Source organism: Nannobrachium achirus (genome assembly GCF_963921795.1).
Source record: "Nannobrachium achirus genome assembly, chromosome: 11".
Lineage (NCBI taxonomy): Eukaryota > Metazoa > Chordata > Actinopteri > Myctophiformes > Myctophidae > Nannobrachium > Nannobrachium achirus.
The window spans coordinates 24,311,504-24,337,666 of NC_137820.1; the positions used below are offsets into that span (position 1 = coordinate 24,311,504).

General features: G+C 43.3%; 1 protein-coding gene across 1 annotated transcript in view; it reads right to left on the minus strand.

The window, feature by feature from the left end:
• Positions 1-1,058: 1,058 nt before the first annotated feature.
• Positions 1,059-26,163, minus strand: part of LOC308294235 (inositol 1,4,5-trisphosphate-gated calcium channel ITPR2-like) — a gene marked incomplete at its 5' end in the record, with an annotated part of 96,378 nt that continues 71,273 nt past the window's right edge. The window contains 12 exons of the mRNA XM_080736962.1: positions 1,059-1,406; positions 4,568-4,720; positions 13,931-14,091; positions 14,267-14,432; positions 15,335-15,456; positions 20,140-20,323; positions 20,467-20,631; positions 21,586-21,767; positions 23,394-23,519; positions 23,714-23,903; positions 24,065-24,220; positions 25,874-25,993. Of these exons, the coding sequence (XP_080593088.1) occupies positions 1,284-1,406; positions 4,568-4,720; positions 13,931-14,091; positions 14,267-14,432; positions 15,335-15,456; positions 20,140-20,323; positions 20,467-20,631; positions 21,586-21,767; positions 23,394-23,519; positions 23,714-23,903; positions 24,065-24,220; positions 25,874-25,993 (1,848 nt within the window). The 3' untranslated portion in view covers positions 1,059-1,283. The remainder of the gene's footprint in view (positions 1,407-4,567; positions 4,721-13,930; positions 14,092-14,266; positions 14,433-15,334; positions 15,457-20,139; positions 20,324-20,466; positions 20,632-21,585; positions 21,768-23,393; positions 23,520-23,713; positions 23,904-24,064; positions 24,221-25,873; positions 25,994-26,163) is intronic.

Sequence of the window (26,163 nt, forward strand, 5' to 3'; positions counted from 1 at the left end):
AATTTAGTTAAAATAAGTGTTAATTAGATCTATATTCTAATAGTAATCATTACTATTGATTGAGTGTTTGTTCACCAACTGGGGTCTCCCCTTTTTATGAACAGAAAATAAATGTTCAGGTCGGGATACCAATTTCGTCCAATCAGGACAGAGAAGACAGGATTAACAAGTGAAATTGGAAGTAATTACATAAGTGAGCCAGAATTTGGAACACCACTATAACATTTAAGCTGATAAATGGGTACTCTCTCCTGATTGACTGAAATTGGCAACCCAACTGAAAATGTTTATTAAAGAGCCGGAGATACCCAACACTAGCAACTTATTCTACGTATTCTACCTTTAAGGTGAAAGTATTAATTTCTAATTGTCTTAATGTGGCTGTTAAGCCAAATTAAGCAAACAACAAAATACATACAGAAATAAATATAAAAATATACTGTATGCAAGTATTAATGGTCACATTAACCACTTTAGAAAAATAGACTGTATACATACTAAAAAAAAAAAAAAAAAAACAATAAAACAATTACTGAAATGCAACAGCTTCTTGTCTTCCTGTGACTCCTCAATCATCTAGATCAGAGTCAATCGAGTTACGCCAGATTCCCTCGATTACATTAGACCTCTGAGAGTCTCAGATTGTATTATTCTCTCATTGGGATACCGATGAGCCAGAGAGAGCACAGTGCTGAGTGCTCGTCCTTCCATTGAAAGGCTATGCATTTATTAGCTCTCTGATTAATACGGAAAGTCTGATTACTACTTTGTCGCACCAGAAATACCTGATGAACGTACCAGATTTTTTTTTTACTTCGGGCTGGACGATATATCAGCCCTTTTGGACGACATCAGTATTGGTAAATCGTGCAGTAGATGTGTAGTAAAACAAATGTTTTAAAAAATAGAATGTTCAGTCCATGTGTTTATTTTATATTTATTTGTTCATTATATAATTAAAAATCTATTTTATGTAAGTTTACAAAAAAGATATTGTATTTATTTGTTTGACAATAAGTTAAATATTGTCAAATATAAACTCGAGAATTGTAGCATTTTTAACAAAATATTGGTCAAAACATCAGTGGTGGTTTAGGACTTGTCGAGAGGATCGGTGTCTGACAAAAAAATCTGGTATTGATCGGGATTTACTAGTTAATTAAAAAAGCACTGCTTTCTCAAATAAGTCAACAGTTGTGTTAAAGAAAAGGCATTTGAAAATGCAGATAGGTCAGTGCTCACCGGCCCCTTGCAAAGAAATGATCTGTGATTGTGGGTTGTTTCTACTGGGAGTCCAGGCTGGACTCTCTAGGCAGGGTTCCCTCTCTAGGCAGGGTTCCCTGCTTAGAGATGGAGGCCCGCGATTGCTCCTGGAAGCTCTTCCTGTCCTTCCTCAGCTCTGCCATCTGTAGAGAAGAGAGAGAGAGTGTGAGTGTGAGTGTGAGTGTGTGTGTGTGTGTGTGTGTGTGTGTGTGTGTGTGTGTGTGTGTGTGTGTGTGTGTGAGTGAGTGAGTGAGTGAGTGAGTGAGTGAGTGAGTGAGTGAGTGCGTGCATGCGTGCGTTTGAGTGAGTGAGTGAGTGATAGAGAGAGAAAGAGAGGTAAGAAAGTATCAATCTGTATTACTATAACTAGTTACGGTATAATCCTGGGCCATGCATGTCGTGAACGATGCAAATTAAGCCAACAGGTCGCGTTCAGTTAAGCCAATAGGTCGGATTGGCCAATCTAACTTTTGCTTGACTGGTCAATTAGCTGAACTTGGGCAGTTAACTGTTATCAACCCTGGGGCTGATTTGGCCCTCTCCGGCCTTTTATCTGCACTCTCTCCTCACCCAGTATGTGCACACACTTATTATATTACAGAATTCTTTTCCAGCAGGGACGTGCTGGCCATTGGGAAAAGCGGGACAACTCCCGAACGGCCGGTTCATTCCCGGCCTGTCCAGGCCGGCCATTAGGAAAAAAATCAAAATAAAATGTCCATTTTGGGGGCTGGGCGGCCAACAAAGTAAATCGTCACTGTCGGGCAGAAACCTCGTATCTCCTCAAATTTATATTTTTTTTCGCAAAGCAAAGCCCTGCTTCATCATACAAGTCCGTCGCACAAAAATAGTGAAAACAGCAGATCTACAAGCACACAACGCCTCGCGGTGCGAGGCGTTGTGTGCTTGTAGACCGGCTGTTTTCACTAGTTTAAATCATTTTTAAAATGATAAATACAAACAAACGGTTTTGGACATACAAGGTTTCCACCCGACAACGACGAAATATAACAAAAAAAAAAACGAGGGCCTCTCCAACTATTTTTCCCGGGCTGAATCAGGGGCCCAGCACGTCCCTGTTTTCCAGCATACATGTGCATACTTTAACACGTGCACAAACTAGCTGAGGTGGGCAGGAGATGTTACAAGAGAAGAAGAACTGCAGCAGTGCATCCTTTCCGGTCAAAAGCAGCCAGGGGGGCACGGTGGCGCAGTCGGAAGCGCTGTCGCCTCACAGCTAGAAAGTCCTGGGTTCGATTCCCTCTGGGGAAAGGGCCTTTCTGTGTGGAGTTTGCATGCTCTCCACTCACAAAAAAACATGCAGTAATCTCTATACTGCCTCCCCTGGCCAGCAGGGTGCCATGGAGGGGAAAGGAACTGGTTGGACTAACGTGTTCCTTCCACACGCTACGTCCAGCCGGGGAAACTCCCCCCTGTCAGGTGATAAGAAGCGGCTTGGACTCCTCATGCATAGAAGGAAGCATGAGGTCAGTCTGTTGCTCTCCCCAGGTTGGCAGAGGGAGTGTAGGATTACATTAGACAACTGACACCGGGTGAAAAAAATAGGTTACAAAAGTCGTTGAAAAACAAAAACAAAACTAAAAAGCAGCCAGGGTGAGACCTGCTGAGCAGAACACTCTCCTCATGACTGCAGTGCCTTGGATGGGCCCCATACAGCATTGCATTGATTATGTTAACATGGTGGCCATTCTTAGGCCCTAACCTTCCCTAAATGTTGGGTCGGGTCGGGTAGGATCAGGTTCGGACAGAATTTGAGAACTCCCCAGAGGCTTAACTTCTCAGAGAAGACACAAACTGCTGGGGTCCAAAAACAAAAACAACAAACTGTAGTTCACCTGTAGGCCGACTCAAAGCTCAGTGATAAGACACTGTGTGATGATCAACAGCAGGCAACAGTTTGATTAGTTATTAATTCTTGTTATTTTTTACATAAGGAAGTTGTTTGGTGTCATTTATGGGACTGTGTGATCCTCATCCTTCCCTCGATCTGGGAGAGTTGTTTTTCACACATGTGGCAGAAGAGGAACAAGGAGAAGTCTGTGACTGGGATCACATGCAGAGGAGGCAGGTGATGGGACTGATCAGTCACACTGCTGCAGAGCAGCCAGTCTGCCAAAACAGCCAGGGGCCCTCTCGCCTCATTCTGACGCCATAGTCAGTGGGCTGACACGCACATATACTGTACGTGGGAGGGTTAAGGTATGGATGCAGCACAAGTGAACAGACAGCAATGATGGCTGGTCTGCTGTGAGCTCCAGTAGTGCTTTGGGGGCCGGACGCGACCGGACGCCGTGTGGCCGGAAATATTTCCCCACATGCACGCGCACGGACGGCACCGAACGGTGCACGAGCGTGTAAACGCGTGCATACCCCCCCGCGAGAGCCGCGACAACCCCCCACCCCGCGAATCCGTGATAACTACAAGCAATACTTTAATCAGTGGCTACTACTATGCATAACAGGTTTCTAGTGGTGAATGTGTGAGCGTCCTCAAGCCTCTATTCATATGGATATATAGCCTACTTAGGTTTCCAGCTGTGACTGCATGTGCATGTGTCGATGTGTGTGTGTCCTCATCCATTACTGTGGTATTTAGTGTTTGAGATTCGTTCAAGGCAAACTTTGTTTCTCTATCCTACTGCAGCGCTGTATTTTCTAAATGAATTTAAAGAAAGTAGAACATAAAATCTTAAGTAACACAATGCAAATGTAATTAAGACTAGAAAACTATTGTTTTCCCACCATTAGATCTGCTGACATCCTTTCTATCTAAATAGCCTCTAGAGGCGTGTGCACGCGCGTGCACGTGACGTCAATAAATGACCGTCCGCCCGGAAAAAAAAAACCCAAAGCACCACTGGTGAGCTCTTTCATGTGACCTGACGTTTTGGGTGTTTTTCTTTCTTAACTGAGTTCTCAAAGTACAGAGGAAGGACAGGCTTACTGAGTGGCAGCACAGGTGGGGTTGGCAAAAACTACCAATATGCCAGTTGAAGTCAATTACTATTAAAGGCAGTTTGATGAATGGATGACAAAAAATGACCTGAAGAAGATCCCTAGAGGATCAAAACATGGACTACAAATAAAGTTGATCTTTTCCATGGCGTTGGACTCTTTTTCGTCTCAGGAGATGATAATGTGACAGTGTGAAAAACAAAAAAACAGACCAATGCACAGTTTCTTCCTTTGTTGTTTCTCTGTTCATTTTAGAGGGGTCTGTTTATTTGTATTTGACTGAATTGAGACCTTTCTAGTGAAAGTTACCGAAGAAGCGTGACCTCACCTGCTCCTTCAGTTCAGCCAACTGGCCAGAGAGGGGGGCACAGTGACTTTCCAGTTTGTCCTGCAGGGAGCGCATCTCGTTCTGCTCACCGTCCCCTTCGCTGCTCACCAGAGACATGGCTCTCATGCGGGGGAACCAGTCCAAGTTCTTCTCCTGGGAGGGAGAGGAGACACGGGGAGAGAGACCGGTATGAGAGAAAGACAATGTGGTAAATGGAGGTGGAGACAATGGGGGATGGTCAGTGGGGGAAATGCTGTGTTACGTTATGTACAGAAATAAGTGTGAGAGGGTTTTCCACAGTCCGTATTTCACAGCGTCCTAGCCCTGAATGCCTGTAGCTCTGGTCCAGACAGAGCGTTAGCGACCTCGCTAATGTAGCATGCCTGTTGCTCCCATAGAGTTATAATGGGTTGCTCCACGCTGTGTTTGTGTGTGCGCTCGCGCGTGTCTAGGTTGCTCAACAGCGCCACTTGGTCACCCAGGCCTGCCACTGGTCACCCAGCGTTATTGCAGCTGTTCTTACTGCTTAGGGACACACTAAGTCAAGAGTGGGAAGCGGCTATCACCGGTTTTCATCAAGGTTTGCGTAAATATTATGGATATCACTGGAAAATAAATAAATAATAATAAACATAAATAGCTGGAGACGGACAGTTCTATGGGAACTGGACCATGTCCCGCCCATGGCGGTGTGAATATATCATACCAGGAGGACCGCAGTCTCCTTACAGATAGCAGTTACAGTATACTAATATAAACCGCAACAGGCACTTCAATTTCTCACCCACTCCACAAACACATTGCTGATGTAGGAATGAGTCACCGTCACAAACCAACAACAAAACTTTCTAGTGTGTGTATGGGCGTGCGTTCTTCGCGTGCATATTCTGTTCATAATGAGTTTTATTTTGTGTAGTGTAAACAACTGCAGTGGAGACAGAGCCAGGCAGGCATGCAAAGCATTCCCACGGGAAAACACAGACAGCGAGCAGCATCCAGCTTACAGCATTATGTAACGGACTTAAAGTGTGCTGATGTGTCTGTGTTTGTACATCTGTGGGTACGCGTGCAGCGGCATGTGTATATATATAGAGAGAGGTACAACGGAGTGGAAGAGTGCACGTTTGAGCGTGAGATAAGTTTCAGCGAGACGGATCGCCATCAGGTGATGTTATGTAATAACCTTTATTTTTGCCAGTTCCAACGATTAAAAAAGGGTGCACAGAGTGTGGGATATGACTGGCACCGAAACACCCGGTATAGAAGAAGGAGTGAGGTTCTCTGCTTACATAAGAACAGAACAGACAACAGCAATCCTTCGTGTTGGGTCCATTTAGAAACACACCAGAGTTAAATTAACACTGAGGACTTGATGGTTCCACAAAATATTTTCCAATGGGGGTCAGCAGGCCAAATGCATATTCATTTGGGGGTCCTTGACATGGAAAAGTTTGAGAACCACTGCTTATACAGTATACTGCTACTCCACGTGCTTATCATAAACAACATAACAGATCACAGGACTCTACTGTAGTTCATGTCCAACTTTACTTAGCTCCCATATAACATTTATGGACAGGGACAGAAAATATAGTTTTCTGTTCCAAAATGGTTGAGGCACTACATACTTTATGGCAATGGCATAAACATGAGCAACACCAATATGCCCTCCCTACACACACACACACACACACACACACACACACACACACACACACACACACACACACACACACACACACACACACACACACACACACACACACACACACACACACACACACACACACACACACACACACACACACACACACACACACACACACACACACTGTATATTGTATAGCGTATATCTATCTATCAATAATTGACACTTTACACTGTAAAATTGACAGCAACTGAGATTGGTGGACGGTAGGTGATTTAAGGTCACACTGGTGCCATGAAAACAAACAAAGAGAGAACGGGGCCTTGTGTGGCAGGTAAAGTGACAACGACAGTGACATAAACAGACAAGCAGACATATAGTGACCAACAGAGTGGCTGGGACTGAGCGGATCTTCTCCGTATGAATTGAATCATTCTAAAAAGGAGCTTGGCCTGAAAAATGATGGGCTGTCAGACGACAGGCCTCGCGGGAGCCAATAGAATTTCGAGACAATAGCTTCCGTGCCTCATGCTATCCAGAGAACAGCATGGGCACTGTGCACTCAAAGACAAAGATGCATCAGCACAGCAAAACTAAGGGCTTACAGATCCCCATTTCACACAGCCAGCTGTGACTAATGGATTTGCCATACACAGGGACTTAATAAAGAGAGCTAAGAGGCATTAATAAGGAGGATTAATATAATGTGCCCTTTGAACATAATATACTCACTTATGCAACCCAATGCTGAATTTTCTTCATCAGACTAATGTGATAAGGGTGACTGAAAGTAAAAGAATCTAGCCCACCCTGTCTGTATTGACCACTAAAGTACAGTACAGTACTGTACTTTACACTTCACTGAACCGTTTGAACACCTCAGTGAGCATGATTATACTCATGTGCCTGTCACTGTACCACGGTCACGGTGTCTTATCACGTGAGAAAGCTAAGCCACCACCCAGTTGCAAACAAACCTCAGATGTCAACTGAATCAGTTGACATCTGATTCAACACTTTTCTTTTTATTTGGTTAAGTGAGAAGATGAAAGAAGACCTACAGTATGACAGGGCATTCACGAATAGTGATTTTTAGTATTCAAATTATTCGACCTCAAAGTATTCTAATAGTTGAATATTCGACAGGACTCGATAAACTGTCAAATATTAAGTAAGCAAGAGGCGGACATATTTATCCTTTTGCGAATGTGCGTGCACAATTTCATTACAATTGCACGCTGTGTTTGATTTGAGGCATTTTGTTTGAAACGGATCAATCCTGCAAAGTTTGGAGGCCAATCTTAGCCAATCAGGATGGAATATTTAATACAGGACAGATCCGTCTTGATCATATGACTGTAGAGATACTGTGTACTGATTTGTAAAATCTGAAGGAGTAATATCCAAAAATGTGTCTTACATAGGTCGGCCTCCAGGTGGCGCTATACAAGGCTGATGTGAAAAATGCAAGGAAAGGGTTTTCCTTGGCCTATAGGGAGTGAGCTTACAAAGTTTGAAACTGATCAGTGGAGTTATAGGTAAAACCACAAATTGGCCTGTTATAGCGCCACCATGAGGCTGATTTCAAAAATTTGAAGTGGCATTTCTTCCTCATCCTAGTGGGAACGTGTGTGCGCGATTTCATGTAAATTGCACTCTGCGTTTGTGATTTGAGGCATTTTGTCCAAAATGCACCAATCTTACAAACTTTGAAAGCCAATCTCAGCCAATCAGGATGGAATATGGACAATCAGAGAGATCCATGTTGATCACATGACTGTAGAGATACTGTCTACCGATTTGCGTGATTTTTGGCCAAAATCTGTAGGAGTACTTAAAAGGTAGTTTTGCACAAATTGGCCTCCTGGTGGCGCTAGAACAGGCCCATGTGAAAAATGTGGGGCAGAGGTTCTGAATTGGCATCCAGGGAGTGCGCTTACAAAGTTTGAAACTGATCGGTGGAGTTATAGGTAAAACCACAAATCGGCCTGTTATAGCGCCACCATGAGGCTGATTTCAAAAATTTGAAGTGGCATTTCTTCCTCGGACTAGTAGGAACCTGTGTGCGTGATTTCATGTTAATTGCACTCTGCATTTGTGATTTGAGGCATTTTGTCCAAAATGGACCAATCTTACAAACTTTGAAAGCCAATATCAGCCAATCAGGATGGAATATGGACAATCAGACAGATCCGTGTCGATCACATGACTGTAGAGATACTGTCTACCGATTTGCGTGATTTTTGGACAAAATCTGTAGGAGTAGTGTACAGAAATGTGTTTTGCAAACATCGGCCTGTTGGTGGCGCTAGAACAGGGCTATTTGAAAAATGTGGGGCAGAGGTTCTGAATTGGCATCCAGGGAGTGTGTGTGCTCATTTTGGCAGCGACCGGGCCAACGGCGCCGGAGATTAGCTGGTAACAAACTCGGAGGACGGACGCACGGACGCACGGACGGACGGACGGACGGAGGGACGGACAGGGGCGAAAACATACTCTCCCCCTGCCTTCGGCTGGTGGAGACAATAAGTGAATATTTGACTCCGGTGAACAACGTCGAATAGTGACTTTGATATTCGAATATTCAAATATTTGGTGAATGCCCTACAGTATGACATTATTGCATTGTATTTCCCGAGATGGTAGGTTTATCTTTGCTACCTCTGTTATCTCCTAACCCTAAGAATAAACAAAGTTCACCTGAGAGGACCAGTAGCACTCCATCATAAAGAAGGCTATACTTCATGCTATTAAAGTCAACGCCAAAGAGGTTTTATTGTCCTACTGGTAGATAAGAACAGAGCATTGACTGGTGGATCGTGTATGATTTGTGCTCAACACTGGTGATAGACTGTATATTAATACTTGGATTTATTTATATATTTATTTTATATCACTCCTACTGATTTTGTCCAAACATCTGGCAAATCAGTACACAGAATCTATCTCTATAGTCATGTGATCAAGACAGATGTGTTCATTTTTTCCATCGTGATTGGCCAGTGGTTTGCTTTCCATCCAAAAATTGTCTGACTATAACACTATAACAAGACACACATATTCTACACTCCTACAAATCAACATATTGTGTCTGCGCAATAACTTTACTTACCTGACCTGGTGGATACTCGTGCTCAGATTAAAACGGTCCAATGTTTTAAGGTCAAAATGCATTTCTCATGTGCTAAATGTATGTTATAAACCATCCATACATTTCAGGTCAACTGTAACAGGTCTGCTTTCTGTCCAGAGTCAGAACTAAATGTGTAAAAGCAGCATTCAGTTTTTATCCACTATTTATTGATGTTTTTGACACATTTCTTTTGCTGCATTGTAACATTATTCTCATATTTGTAACTGTTTTATTTGAGCCAATTCTTTTTTTCTATTCTCATAACTATTTAGCGACTATTTTTTATTGCATCCAAATGGCCTTTTATAATTGTTTAAATTGCTCTTAATGTTTTGTGTAAAGCACTTTGAATAGCCTCGTGGTTGAAATGTGCCACGAATAAAGCTGCCTTGCCTTATACATTATCTTATTTTAGATGTGTTCCCCGCTATGGATCACCAGCTTAGATGCCACTTTTCTGTTCACACTATTCTGTTTCCGTTGGCAATGTGTCACAGCCGCGTTGCCAAGGAAATGCTGGGCCCATGGTGTGATAATAATTGTGTGCGCGTGTGTGTGTGTGTGTGTGTGTGTGTGTGTGTGTGCGAGAAAGAGAGCGAGAGAGAGAGAGAGCGACAGACAGAGAGAGAGAGAGAGAGAGAGAGAGAGAGAGAGAGGACTTGTGGGGACACGTGCCAGGCAGCCAGGGGTGAGCTATTAGCTCTATTAGGCAGTTGATATGGGTTATGTAACAGTAGTTGTGGTCGCTGCGGTACCTGCTAGCTGGTCATCATTTTGCATTGCCACACAATCACTGCGACCACATCCAGGCTCACATGCACCGATGCGCGTGTGCGCGCACGCACTCACACACACGCACACTGCACGCACACACTCATTATAATGGGATCCTATTCTTTTCTTAGAGCTCCATTACTCTGTCCGAGCCAACCACATATACACCACTCTGAGAGTGTGTTGCTGAGAAGGTCATCAGGTTTCAGTGCAATGCAGACAGGGAGAGGAGGTGGTTTGATGGATCCAAACCGCCACACGTTAAGCAACTGTAGTGGATACATTAGAACAAGTTAACCACATGAACCTGGGTGTTCCTATTCTGAGGCTTAGCGTTCCTCTTTTCGAGATCTACAAGCACAACACATTGTGAGCTTGTGGATTCAGTTATTTTCGGCAAAGAGATTTGGTGTAGAGGGAAACTGTTATATCTGTTATAGAGCCCTGGGCGACCCAGTCAACTAAGTATATAGGATTTTAGTGGAACCACTACAATACATTACTGTCTATTCACAACTTTGGCCTTTCAAGTACATAAACATAAACCATGTCATGTGCAATTTTCACGATTGTTAACTTAGCACCCAAAATACTAGGCTTATGTATGAAATATTGACAAAGATTAAAACTAATGACATTTTCACTATGATTTTGTTACATTTAGTTAGTTTCAGACAAAAACACAATAGTTTCAGTTAGATCTCCTTATTTTTTATAAAACATAGTTTTTATTTTTATTTCTGTTAACTAAAATATTTTTGTCCAAATCTAGTTTTGGTCATTTGGTTTTAGTTGACGATAATAACCCTGCACCCCCAAGTTACATCCAGCTCTCTCCTGCAACCTGCTCTCTACTCTGTGCTCCGCTGCCTGCTACGGTAGACACCAAATGGATCACACTGATGCGGAACTCAACTACGATGGAATCTTTCCAAAGCAGACATATTTTCCACGGTATCACACAACAAAGTGCTGTTTTAGACATCGAGAGGCCATTTGGACATCTTTTGTTTTGGAAAAGAAATCTCCTGCTTCTCGTTCTAAGGTGTATTGTACATGCAAAATCCTGACTCATCATTACATCATGATGCACCATTACCTTGGCCTGGCAGCTGAGAGGAAAACTGTTCAAAGTCACTGCTGATGCATATTATTACATGATGCCTGGCTGTCGCCTCATTGTTATGCAAATTATGCACAGTTATGTAACCCATATGATCTCCATTGAGGCTGAATGATAATCACAAAAAAAGGGCTGCCGTGAATACATTAACCTCACGGAAGCACCTTACCTTCTTCACCTTACATCTCACCTATACTAGTCTGTCTCATGTATGAGACACGGCAATGATTATCATACAGCAGGCTTGATTATAGTGGGTGTAGTCAAGCTTGTAAGTATGGGTTCTATTTAACGGCACCGTTTCCCGGCATGTGATGAGTTTGCCAGAGCACATGTCGTCGTTGTCGGGCGTAAACCAAAACCATTCGTTTTGTATTTATCATTATAAAAATGATCTAAACTAGTGAAAATAGCCGATCCACAAAGCACAGATCTTGTAGATCGGCTATTTTCACTAGTCGGTCTTGTATGATGAAGGAGGGCTTTACTTTATGAAAAAAAACGAAACGTACAAATTTGAAACTTGGAGATGTGAGGTTTCTGCCCGACAGTGACGATGTGCTACCTGAGCAGACACACATCTCCATCCACCAACAAGGGATATGGAGAGTGAATTGGGATGCCAGGCAGAGGGCCATAGATGCTCACAGTTTCATTTTGGAGCTGCTGTTTTCTCTCTCCACGCGTCTGGTGCAGAGACAGGATGTTCTCTAATGCACTGTGTGTACGCCTCCTGACTAAGGAAACAGATTAAGACCAGACACCCTCAAACCTCACCACTATGGAACCTGCATGCTGACTAGGAAGGCTCACCAATAGTTATTTGAGTTATGCATGCTAGCCCGGCGCCCTTTGGAAGCCAGCCTATTCGGCGCCAGCCTACTTGGGCGCTATGCGAGTTGGGAATAGTGCGATTTAAGAATACTTCTTTTTACCGTTTTGACATACAGTAATGAGGCCCACGTGGACTCAATCTCAGGTGCATGGCGCTTTGCTTTGTGTCATTGCTCCAGGACATTACGTCTTGACGTCTCACGTTCTCAACTCTCTTGTTTTCGCTTATATTGCCTTCATGACACAAATGGGTTTGCAAAGCTCAGCCAATCATATAAAACGGTGACAGGAGCTATATTCCGTAAGATATTTGTGCTTTTTTGGTTCTCGGAAATCGTTGGTCCGTCCAAACTGCCATTCAATGGGACACACCTAAGGTTCATATGAGACACTACCGGCAGGTATTGGACTATTTGGTTGGACATTTTCCTGGTTGTGTAAAAGAGTGACAGACGGACAGACGGACAGACAGACAGAGATTCTGGGAATAATTATAATATAGTTATTGAAGTGTTTACATGCAAAGCATTTGTGTGTTTACAGCATTAACAAATCTATGCAAGGCATGTCTTAATATTTTACGTTCATTCAGTAGTGCTTCACTCAATATGCTATGAGAGTACAGCTCAGCCCAGCCAGGTGGACAGAGTTCTACCCCTACTTGAGTTTCATCAAAGGTAAAGGTAGAAACCCGAAAGAAATCCGACAAAGCATTTAAATGCCCAAATAAATTGGTAAAAAAACGTGTGTGTTTGTGTACGTGCGACGCCGTGTGTGCGGTTGTGTGTGTGTGTGTGCACGGCTGCACGCCTGCATTACATTTAATCAATGCTGTAGGGTCCAAATGTTCCTCGATAAATAAACAAGATATAGTAATAGTAATAGCGTCAGGGCCTCCCTGTCCAATTATGGACTATATCAATAGTAAGTAACTATGTAGTGATGCCGCTCTATAGAGGCTAGCTGCTTGTGTGCATGTGCTATGTGTTGACGTTCTACATTCCTTTTGGCCAAATGGAAATAGGGAACATTATTATAAATACTCATTAAGTAAGAACAAAAGTGCTTCACAACAATAATGTTGGTGAGACTAAGTTTCACAAACTCATTTTGGTGCTGTTTTTGTTTTCTCCTCCACACATCTGCTGCAGCAGTCACAATGTTCTCTAGTCTAAAGCACTGTGTACGCCTCCTGACTGGGGAAGCAGATTAGACCAGACACCCTCAAACTCCAACACTATGAACCCTGCATGCTGAATAGATTTTCATTTGACTTTACCAGGCACTTCAGGCTTTTGTGGCCTACAGAAGTTGCTTGTGCGTCAAAGTATAATGTCCTGAATTATGCCATCAAGTACGAAAATAAGAAATGCATTATTTGTGTTACTGTACATCAGGGGTCTTTAACGTTTTCAGGCCAAGGACCCTTTAGTTGAGAGAGAGATGAATCAGGGACCCCCACAACCCATAGATAGATACCATATAGTTTCATCGTTTGACAGCACAATCATCAGTGTATTTTGGGTTCATGTCAATTTGTGTTTTAGGATATTTAACCACTTGAACCTTCAATAATTAATAAACTTGACCTTTCACTCTGTGCTTGGTCTGCTCAATTTCCCCCTCTACACCAAACCTCTTTGCTCTCACCTCTGCGAGGTGTTTTTTTTATTTTTTTGCTAAAGTTCTGGACATTAGGGTTCAAGTGGTTCAAGTGGGAAAAAAAGTTTCTATCACACAAAGATTTGGAGGACCCCATGTAGTAACTCTGTAGGACCCCCTAGGGGTCGCGGGCCCCCTGTTGAGGACCCCTGCTGTACATTAACTGTCTGGCATTAAGACACTACTGACCTTGATCATCTGAGCCACGTAGCTCTCAGGGCCGGTGTACTCTGTGGGGTCCTTCTCCTTCACCAGAACCATGAAGTTAAGGTAGTGCCACATGTTGTGTTCTGACTTGATATGCTCCTCAAATGACACCGTCTTGTTGTAAAACTTGTCTCTTTCCAGCCCTGTGATGAAACAGTAGCAAATGGGAGGTTTGCATGATGAGGTGTTTTTCATTGATTCTTGTCATCTAAAAGAAAATAGGCCTACATTTGTCATTTAATGTAGTTTCTGTGTTTGATTAAGTGAATAATTATAATATTATTGTTGTTGTTGTGTGAAGCACAGTTTAACACACACCACAGATGAAGCAAGTGGTTTTGAGGACTTCTTCCTTCTTCTGTTTCTCGCTCCTCAGGGCGGCGAAGGTGTCAATGATCACACCAAAGATGAGGTTGAGAATGATAATGATCACAATGAAGAAGAACAGAAGGTCATACACCACCCGTGCAGCAAACAGAGGCTCCTGTGTAGTATAAAAAATATAAATAAGGTATGTTGACGTTAATCAGACATGGGATTTAAATGCACGGCATCTCTTTTAAGTGCGCAGTCTCCCTGTGTCTATCTCTGTCTGTCTGTCTGTGTCCAGTATGTTTGCACTGGACACAGAGAAGGGTGACTTGGTGTCACCATATCACCTTTACAGGGTGACATAGACAGGTGAACGCTGTCACGTTTATAAAAGTATGTTGGTGTTAATCATAATAATAGATCTTGAATCGCAAACTTCATTTACATGATTTCAGGAATTTGCTTTGGCAAAAATCATGTTGCTAAACACACTTACTCTGCCCTTTAAAAATGGCTGCTTTCAGGCTTAACTGCCAAATTCACCCATAATAACAATAATAATAATAATGCACGCCCATGCACAGATCATGCACCAGGTGTGTGCACACCGTTCACAGCTTTCAAACAAAAAAAATCTGCTTGGAAATCCGTTCAGGCATTCATGAGATAGCAGCCATCATGTTTTCTTCAAATGTAAACAAACATGGCTGCCATGTTTGAAAGCAGGAGTTGGTCTGGGGGTCAAACATGCAATTTCGCGATCGCGATCATGCCTAGTAGATAGTAGGAAGTAAAAAAAAAAAAAAGCAAATTCGGTCAAAACTCTGGAAACTCGGGTGTGGCGGCATCAGACAATGGGAATAACTCAGGAAACTCTTGAGGTGGCAGCAAATGAGTTAAATGATTAATGTCAGGCCAAGTGGACTTGAATAGAGTGCAACTGGACATGGCAGAATGTACAACCACCCAGTGTGTACAGACATTAGACAACAGGTGATAATCCCTTCTAAACAGATGTCAAATGTATGGTACCCTACAATGATATTTGATGGCATCATTCAGTGGTTTCCTGACCTCTTTAGAGGGCCTCCTGAGAATGTCCCCCACGCCTCCTCCATTCCTCAGTCCCTGGTTCAGTACCGTTATGATGCACATGAGCATTGTGTCACACACCCTCTCTGTCCCGTCATCCTCAGCTATCACAGGACACACACACACACACACACACACACACACACACACACACACACACACACACACACACACACACACACACACACACACACACACACACACACACACACACACACACACACACACACACACACACACACACACACACACACACACACACACACACACACACACACACACACAAGGGACGTGCAGAGAATGTTAGAGAGGCAGGGGCTGACAACGCATCGCGCTGCGACGCGTTGTGAGCTTGGAGGTCGGCTATTTTCGGTCCTTGACAGCATACTGAACTAAGCATAATCAAGTCAATACTGGACATGTGGCATACAGCATGGATATCTACACAGAGAGTGCAATTCTTTCAACATATTATGCTGCATTCAAGGTATGGCATGGAATTAGGTTCATTTGCTTTTCTTTCACCATAGTAAAAACTGCACTCGTACACACACACACACACACACACACACACACACACACACACACACACACACAGACACACACACACAGAGCAAAGGCCCGCTCAGAGCATATAAGATCACCATGAAGATGAATAACATTGAGTTCTAGAAAACAATTGTGTCGGTTCCTTTGATAAACCCCATAGTGCGTCCTCATTCGGGGCATCCATCTCTTGGCAAACCACCTTTCATCACAACAAGAACCTTCTGGCACGTCAACAACATAATGCAGTGCAATAATATGATTTACCAGAGAGAGAGAATACAGCAAGAAATACAATGAAATGTTTATTGACGATGTATCCTATATTTTGAAGTACACAGGGAACCCCCAGTGTTAATCTTTGAGTATCAGAGTAAAATGAAAGAAGAGAGAGAGAGAGAGAGAGAGAGAGAGAGAGAGAGAGGGTGAGGTCACGTGCAGTGGTGGAAAAAGTACTCAGATTCTTTACTTCAGTAAAAGTATCAATACTGCAATGTAGAAATACTCTGTTGCAAGTAAAAGTCTGGAATAAAAAATGTACTTGAGTAAAAGTATTGACATAAAAATGTACTTAAAGTGCCAAAAGTAAAAGTACAAAATGTTTGAAAATAGAAGATCTACAAGCTCACAATGTTGTTTGCTTGCAGATCGGCTATTTTCAAATAGCCAAGGTATGAAATAGGGCTAAAGTGGTTAATGTATGTTTTATAGGATGTTCTATCTTCAAAGTAACTAGTAACTAAAGTTGTCAAATAATAGCAGAGTAAAGTAAGTACAATATTTGCCTCTGAGGTGTAGTGGAGTAGAAGTGAAAGTAAGGAAAATTGGAAATACTCCAGTAAAGTGAAAGTACCTCAAAATTGTACTTAAGTACAGTACTTAAGTAAAAGTACTTACAACACTGGTCACGTGCGTGCCCCTACAGCACAGGTGATCCACAGGGCAGGAGAACAAAGACAGGCATGACTCACGCCCATCACGCTGTGCTGTGTGAGCACGCGCACGTGCGTGCGTGTGTGTGTTTGAGAGAGAGAGAGAGTGAGTGTGAATGTGGGTGTGTGCGGGTGTAACCTTTAAGGAGCTGCCGACAGCAAAGGGCTCATGCCTATTGCCTAACATGTCTTTAACCCTGTTTTCCCCCTGGGATATAATTATAAACTTTATGTTATCTCATCTTACATGCAACGTATACAACATACTGTCACACTAGATCTGACATGTGTAACAATGAGACTGAACATAACACCAGTTGCTGACTGGAACTGACCGAAAGGATCACTACAAAAAAGGAAGACAAAAAGAAGGTTAGAATTCAATTTCAGTGAACTTTCTGTTGTTTTCAGTAAACGCTTACCGTCAGCAGAGCTGGATGAGGGCTCAGGGCAGCCGTCTCTCAAACATGCCTCACCAACCACTCTATTACCTAATAAATCCTTTGGACCTGGAAGGAGAAGCATGAACATGAGTTCCTTAATGACAGACACAGAGAGCTGTCATTATAGCAAAGAATGGCCCACGTGTGAACATGTGACAAGTAGCTGTGAGTAGGCAGCAAACCCTTTACATCAACTCTTATCAAATCAGAGAACACTAGCTAGAAAGACTTAGTGGGGAATTGTATAGTACTAGAATATCGCCCGCCTTTGGCGGGCGAATCCTAGAGTTCGCACGCTTCGCGTGCTCACATGCACACACACGCACAACTGCTCCAAGCCATGTTGCCCACAAAAAGCACTGTTTCTTCATGTATTTTGAGTGTGTGTGTGTGTGTGTGTGTGTGTGTGTGTGTGTGTGTTTGTGTGTGTGTGTGTGTGCCCTCTTGTAACCTGAGACTCTCTCTCTCTCTCTCTCTCTCTCTCTCTCTCCCCCTGTGCAACTGACCCCCCCCCTTCCCTCTTGTAACCTGAGACTCTCTCTCTCTCTCTCTCTCTCTCTTGCTCTCTAGCGAATGAGCGGACGGCATAGGGTGGGGGCCAATGATAGAGTTATGGGCGGTATTCCCTACGTTCTACCTACATCGGACGTTCTCCCTACCTACCGCTTGGAAGTGGGATGCGGCTTTAAGCCAATTGTAAATATAAGATACTAAGACAGCAGGTGCTGGGTGGGTGGATAAGTGTAGCTGAAAAAGCTACTATATGGCATCTCCATACCTTCAAAGCCTGATTGATCCCCACAACCCAACCCGTTCACTCAGATCAGCTAACACAGAGAAGCTGACAGAACCCTCGCTAAGAACCCCTGGACAACGAACGCACATCAACATAGCTCTGATAAGCTCACGTTGTGAGTGTGTAGATCTGCTATTTTCAAACAGCCTAGGTATAAAATAGAGCTAAAGTGGTTAATTTATGTTTTATAATATTATAATTTATATATGCAAAGTAACTAAAGTTTTCAAATAAATTTAGTGGAGTAAAAGTACAATATTCGGATCCGAGATGTAGTGTTGGAAATTGGAAATATTCAGGTAAAGTACAAATACCTAAAATAAGTACGGTACTTGAGTAAATGTACTTGGTTACTTTACACCACTGGAAATCGAAGCAAGATACTTCCGCGAATGGGCGTGGCTTCATACTGTACATTGGACACGCCCCTACAGTCCTTGGCAGAGAGGCCAGAAAATATTGCATTGTATTTCATCATTCAAATGTTGTCTGTTGGTTAATAACACATCAATCACTCTGTTATGTGACAAACTTAATGCATTCTGTATCATATTTATTTTGCTATACATGCTCTTTAAATAAATGTATTTAGTTGCTTGACACCACTGTCAGGGACCTCCTTGGAGGTGGACAGTTAAGGCACACAGGGGTGTCGCACCACATTCTGGGCCCTGGGTACAAGGATTCACTGAGGGCCCCACATGAATGTTCTTCATAGGGGGAGGGGGTTTAACCCATTTAGATTGGGAACGCATTATTACACATTATTTTGTAATAATGTCAAGCTCACAGCGCAGCACCGAGTGCCACGCTGCAAGCTTGTAGATCTGCTATTTTTGAAAAATCATGAACATTTGTGCAAGTCTTTGAAAAAGCTATGTTTCTGTGTCAGTGGTGCTCAAACCTTTTCATGTGAAGGACCCCCAAAATGATATGTATTTGTCCACAGACCCCCATCTCAAAATATTTAGTTCCAGGGACCCCCCAGAAGCAAAATTTGAGTTACAAATGTTCGCTTAAAAAATACATATATTCAAGGATTTCCACACATTTTCACGACTTTTAAAAAATAGCAGATCTACAAGCTCGCACCGCGGCACTCAGTCCAACTTTTCCCTCCCTTGTGACGCCCCTGAAGGCACAGCACTGCTCAGGTTCAGTGGAGCTTCCGTCATTCCCACAGGCACAACACAGCTCACAGCCAACAGTCACAGACGGAGCTGAGCTCCTCCAGCTGATTACATAATCCAAGACTGTTATGCCACGCACGGTTCGGTGATATGTAGCACAGCGTGCGCGGCCACCAGGTTATGCAACAGGTACACATGCCCACACGTGTTGTGTAGCATTAGCAACCATGTGTAGAGTTACAGCCCCCTCCCCTAAAAAAAAAAACTAGCTGTGCCAGTCCTGGTGGGTTGCAGCCGGCAAAACACAAGAAAGCTGCGGGGGTAAATAGCTTTTCTATAACATAATGCTTGAACTTTATGCATTTGTGGCAAGAGAAAACACTAGAGGTTGGATGTTGTGTTCATGATATATGTCATTTTTGTAAGAAATGGGCCCAATCCACACTTTTTAAGCCAATTAGAGGCAAACATAATGGAATATCAAAACCCTGTTTAACGGACATATTCAAATCTATTTAGATCATTTGTACCCAATTTGACATTTGTGGAGCCCAAGTGAAACTGCTTTAGGCTCTGTGTCAGACTCTAAACAACATTTGAATCAGACATGGAGAGGCCTCTAGCTTTAGAGGCCACTGAATGTGTGATTCAAATTTGGGGCTTATCAGATGCCATAACCTACACCTTCTGGCATTACGGTCTGGTGGAAATGATAAGTGAGTCAGTGAGTGAGTGAGTGAGTGAGTTAGTCTCCATGTGTGTGCAAACAACATTTATTGCCTTCACCAGGCCGACAGGCCGGGGGGCAAAGACTATGTTTCTGTCCCTGTCTGTGTGAGCGTCCGTCTCCGTCTACAAATCTCTGACTTACATCAGGAGGAAAATTAAGAACAACGGAAATCTAATTAGCTCCATCTGGAGTAAAATTGAGGTTTCTGACCTGATAAAGGAAGGCGCTCCACCTCCATACGGAAGTCATCCTTGAGGAAAAGGAAGCCGATGATGGAGAAGAAATAGACAAGGAAGATGGCCAGCACGGCCGTCAAGATGATAGAGCGGCCGTTCCTCGTCACACTCTTTATGACGTTGAGCAGTGTCTCCTCTCGGATCACCAGGTCAAACAGCTAAGAACCACATGCGACATCGTCAACAATTATGCAGTTCAATCATACAGAACATCCATCTTTGTCAAATCAAATCTAGCATTTAACCTAAACAAATCTTCTGGTCTGCTTGTTATCAATGCAATGGAATTGAAATGCCTCACCAAGAAGCTGTAGAAGAACTCGTGTACAAAGAGGCCCAGTACACTGATGACAGCATAGCTCAGATGGTAGATGAAGAGCCTGTCCATAAACACTTCCTTGTAGCAACGGATGAAAGTCACCTGGGTGCCCACGAAGCTCACGAGAAAGACCAGCTTGTTAATCAACTGAAAGAGAAGAAAATGGAAAAACACAGGTATTTCAGAAAATCACACCTAGTGTGAAGTGAATGCTGCCTTAGGCTGTTCAACAGTGCCACTCGAAGGTAGGTCAACCCAGCGGTATTACAGCTGTTGACGCTGTCAACATATGGATACAGACATACACACTCGGTCAAATGTGGGAGCGGTAGGCACTGCTCAAAAAGGGACTAAACTGCTAGAATTACGTATTAATAGGCAATATTTAACATATCCCTCCACAATCATGTGTCACATATCATATCTTATATTTACAATTGGCTTAAAGCCGCAGCCCACTTCAAGCAACGGACATGAAGCCTCCAAGCAACGGACATGAAGCCTCCACAAAACGGACATGTTTGAAGCCTATACTCACACAGGCACTGAGAGAGAGAGAGAGAGAGAGAGAGAGAGGGAAGGGGAGAGGAGCGGGGCAGTGTATCGAATTACATTTACAACAGAGAGGGAGGGCTGTGTCACACACACACACACACACACACACACACACACACACAAAAATAGCTAATAGTTAGCTCACAACTTTCCACTTTTCTCTTTCACCTCAATTGCAGTAACATCCGTATACACCACGTCATCGCATCACCAATACGTTTTATTTTTTATTTTTTTCAAAACTTTTTTTTTTCCAAATTTTTTTTTCTAAAAAAAAAATTTTTTTCTCAATTTTTTTCTTCTTCTCAAAAAACCTTTTTTTTCTCAAAAAACTTTTTTTTCTCAAAAAACTTTTTTTTCTAAAAAAAAAACATATTTGGCCATTACACACACCACACTGCCGCAAAAATAGTATAAAACAATACATCAGATCGTGGCCACCCTGTACCTCAGGGGTTTGTTTTCGACGAATATCTACTCCTATAGACGCAACGCGACAACCTAGAGGGGAGGCCGGCGTAGCCGGCCGACCTTCTAGTGACTTACATTGGTTGCTCCCATCAGCAGTAAAGCAGGGCCAAGGCCCATAGTGTAGATGAGACGCAGTATGAGAGACACCAGGAAGAACACCAGGCCCCAGGGCTTCGGGAGGACAGCACGATACAGCAAGGCGGTGAACACCCCGACAGACACCCACAGCAGGACATTCCAGAAAAAGGTCAAGGTGCCTGGGCATAGGAATAAGGCATCATCAACTAATTAATTATTAAGTGAACTATAGCCGGTTTTCCATACCACTTTTTAGCCTGACACTACACGACACGGCACGACACCGCACCGCATCTCATTTTTTATGTAGGTTTTCCACTACAGTACCCTCCCCTCCTCTCCTCCTCCCCTCTCCCCCTCCTCCCCTCCGCTCCCGAAAGAAATCGACACCCCTTTCAACATACGGATACTCGGATCTTCTCAGTCTGTAAACACAACGGAGATGCTAACTTGCGCTAATTATTTTTAGAGATGTGGTGGACAATGTTTTATGCCACACACTCACACAGGTCTTCATCGAGTCTTTACAACTATAGCGACGACTAACGTCGGGGTGAACATAGTCAAATAATAACTTTATTGGCCAAACTACACAAAGAAGAGTAGAGGCTAGTTGCGCTAGCATACATGCTAAGCTACAGTACAGTACATAGGCTACTGTAGATTCTTTCCCCCATTCAACACGGAGATGTGGTGGACAATGTTTTAGATGCCACACACTCACACAGGTCTTCATCAAGTCTTTACAACTATAGCGACGACTAACGTCGGGATGTTCATGGTCAAATAATAACTTTATTGGCCAAACTACACAAAGAAGTAAGCTAATGTAGAGGCTATGCTAGCGCAGCAACAGTACAGTAGATGTAGGCTACTGTAGATTCGTTCCCCCATTCAACACATGCAGTTACAAATACAAACAGGAGACATCTCACTGACATCTCATCTATATAAAACCAGATATGAGCAGGGCAAAGGTGTGACGTGTGACGTGTGACCGACCGACCGACCGACCGACGGACGGCCGGTGGAGGTTTTGATACTAAACTGCGACCTTACGGTCGCAATAACGTATTGCCGACGCATTTGCCGTTGATAATTGCGACTCGCAACGATATAGCCTATGTCCACTGTTTGTGTTGGTTAATGTTCTTGGTGCACTGCTTCGTGGCATCTCAACTGCAGGGCTGGGGAACACAATTCTGCCTCAGATATATAAAACAAACAGGCTTTGCTTTTATATTTGATTTGCAGCCGTGACTGCATACTAAAATCTGTCTCAAGTTGTTGTGTTGAAAGACACAGCTCTGCCGTGAGACTGTCTCTGACCAATCAGTATCAGCAGCGTGTATACGTCACTGATTTGGCCTCACTTAGCCCAGGCCGGACCACCTCAAGAGTGGAGCCGTTATAGTACCACGTTAAGTACCACTTTCACACCACTCTACCCAGTTCCTTGTAGTGGAAAACCTGACACAAGTGGGCGGTGTGGTGTGGAGTGGTGTGGAGTTGGGCCTGTGGAAAACCGGCTTAAGTGCTCTACAAGGAGAACCAGACATTCCTGGTTTGATCCTTGGCTCTTCCTGGCTTAATGTTGAAGAGTCCTTGAGGAATACACTGAAAACTCCTGATGAGGGTGGTACATTGCATGGGTGTGAATGTGTAATGTGAGTGTGCTTTAAAGCAGGCAACTCTTCTACAAAGAGGACAGGTTCATTCCTTTGTTACACTCAGGATGGAATTGAGCCAGCACAGGGTCTGAAGCTAGTTCATTATTGCTTGAAATAAGAATCAGATCATCTCACCCTCGTCTCCATCATCTCCAAAGGGGTAGAAAACAGCCACAGCAATGTTGAGCAGGCAGGCCAGGTAGAAGGAGACACTCCCCCAAAGGGAAATGTTCCGTGAGAACCAGAAGAGAGCTGTATTCTCTGAATGTGAACACATTATGGCACTTTAGAAGAGGATAGACTCACACAAGAAGAAGATTTATTAGGTTAATAACGGCACCCAGGCATTATGCAACATAAAATGAATCAGTGTTGATGGTGGTTTCTGTTGCAGCCATCATTATCTCTTTCACTAGAGAAACCACAAAGTGTCATTGCACAATTCAAGGACTTACTTCTGATCGTCTTCTGCCAATTCATTTCATTATGGAGGTTTTCAAACTGCAGGAAGAAGTCATTGACCTTGCTGCCCTGGTCATCTCTCTCTGTGGTGGTGAACACACGCACCTTTGATTCCTTCGTCAGGTACTCACAGATGTTCGGGATGGGAAATACTATCTGTTCCATGGTGCGGTCACGCACAATCTGGAGATTCACATGTCATTATCATTCATCCCATGATGCTAAAGCTACATTTTTATATTTGTAATTTAATATTCTGCATGAAATTTAAATTGTGATATACAAAACTGTCTTGTATTTTGTGGATGGTTCGGATAGAGACATGTGATGCCAGTCAGACCTACCTCTATCTGAGCGGTGTGCTTGGCATAGAACTTAAGCATTTTTCTCAATTGAGCATCATCTCCCTCATCGTCATCGTGCGGTGCCAACCCCGCCCCCAGTCCCGACACTGGACCCGGCTTCAGGCTCTGCTTCAGGTCCTTATGGTGTCTGGCCAACTAGGAAGCAGGAAAAGAATACTTACATTTTACTACAATACATTATTTTTTCACCACATGCCCAGCTCAAACACACAACTGTAGAGATTGGAATGAGATGCTGTGAGCCAAGTCCTAGTACAAGAATTTCACTACCTGCAATGCTGTTGTTACATGCTGCATCATTGTGCAATTGACAATAAATCGCTTTGAACTTTTGAGACAGAACAAACTTTAAAATATATATATTTATAGGCCTATATATACAATCGTAAAGTGAATGTCAGACAACTAACTGTACACAACAACACAGCAGTACTGGTTGACTGTCTTCACTATCATGATTATGTTATCATTGTTCACTTCAGCTGTGTTTGAAAACATAGATTCTTCGACAACAATAAACAGTGAAGGATATCTGACAGATGGCCACAGTACGGAGTCCTAGATACTGTATGATTTCAGGCATAGATGTAGATACAGTAGGTGCCTGTGTGTGTGTGTGTGTGTGTGTGTGTGTGTGTGTGTGCGTGCGTGCGTGTGTGCGTGTGTGCGTGCGTGCGTGCGTGCGTGCGTGCGTGCGTGCGTGCGACGTGCGTGCGTGCGTGCGTGCGTGTGTGTCACTGTCTGAGAAGTCAGAAGGTTATTCGGGTCATGATGAAACTAGTCTGTTGAATAGATGAAAATACCCTGTCTGACTCTTTGTACTGAAAAGGCAGAACTGAGAACCTGCGCTGAAAATCTGTTGTCATCCTGCAGACTGACGCGTACACGTACACATACTTCAAGTTTTTTTTATTTCTGGTATGGTATCAGTATCAGTTAAATAGTGCTGTTTCAGCGCAACCTCACGGTCGCTTCTCGACATTACGGCGTGTTACTTTGTGATTAGAATGGCTTAGCAGTTATTGGTTTTGATTGATGGTTTTGATACTTTATTTGTCACAAATGTAAACAGCACGAGGTACAGTAAGACATTCAGGCTAAAACGATAAAAAAAAAGTCTGGGGACTTGTTGCCATTGTGGCCCTACAGATGAATACCTACACAACTATCATTATACCTTGTGACCGAAGTGAGCATTCACAATCTACTGTACATTCCCTCACCTTTTGCAAATAGAACACCAGGAGACATGAGAACACACGCACGCACGCACGAACGCACGAACGCACGCACGCACACACTAATCAAGATTTTATGTTTCACAGTGATGTAATTTCTAAACTCAATTTAAACATCTTATTTGGTCATCTATTGCACCTTGCAAGGGGTTACTAACCTCCACCATCAGGTTGAAAAATATCACACCAATAGCAACGAGTAACAAAGGCATTGACAAAGGCAAAGGGGTTTTCCACCAAATATGATCAACATCTATTATCATCACAAATGAAACATTTGTGCATTACAATTTTATGCATAATCAGTCCACACTAGCACACGCACGGTGAAATCTCGATATTTCGACGTCCCATTAGTCCGACTAAGGGTTACTTAGGGGTAGGTTTAGGCATATTTTTACTGAGGTTAGGGTAAGGGCTAGGGATAGGCATAGTAGCATTCACCAGGTTCGCATTCACCAGCGTCGGCAGGTTAGCATTCACAAGCGTCGGGACGAATGTAACGTCAAACTATCGAACGGCTTAATAACGCTACGCTCCCCTCACACACCTGGTGGCCCAGAATGTAGATATGATGTCCAACGTCTCTAGGTTTATTCTGGTCTCCCACACTCTCCTCGTCTGGGTCACTCTCCAGACTCTGACCACACACCTTCTTCATCAGATCCACCTGTCAACACAGAGGCTCAGTAATCCAAAAGGGTGATTTCACATTGAACAAATTATACAATTGTGAAACTTGGCTATTATTTGGTCATCTTTGTTGCACCTTGCATGTGGTTACAGTGTACTCATCTCCCCAAACATCATGTTCACAGAGGCATAAAAGGATCAGAGAGA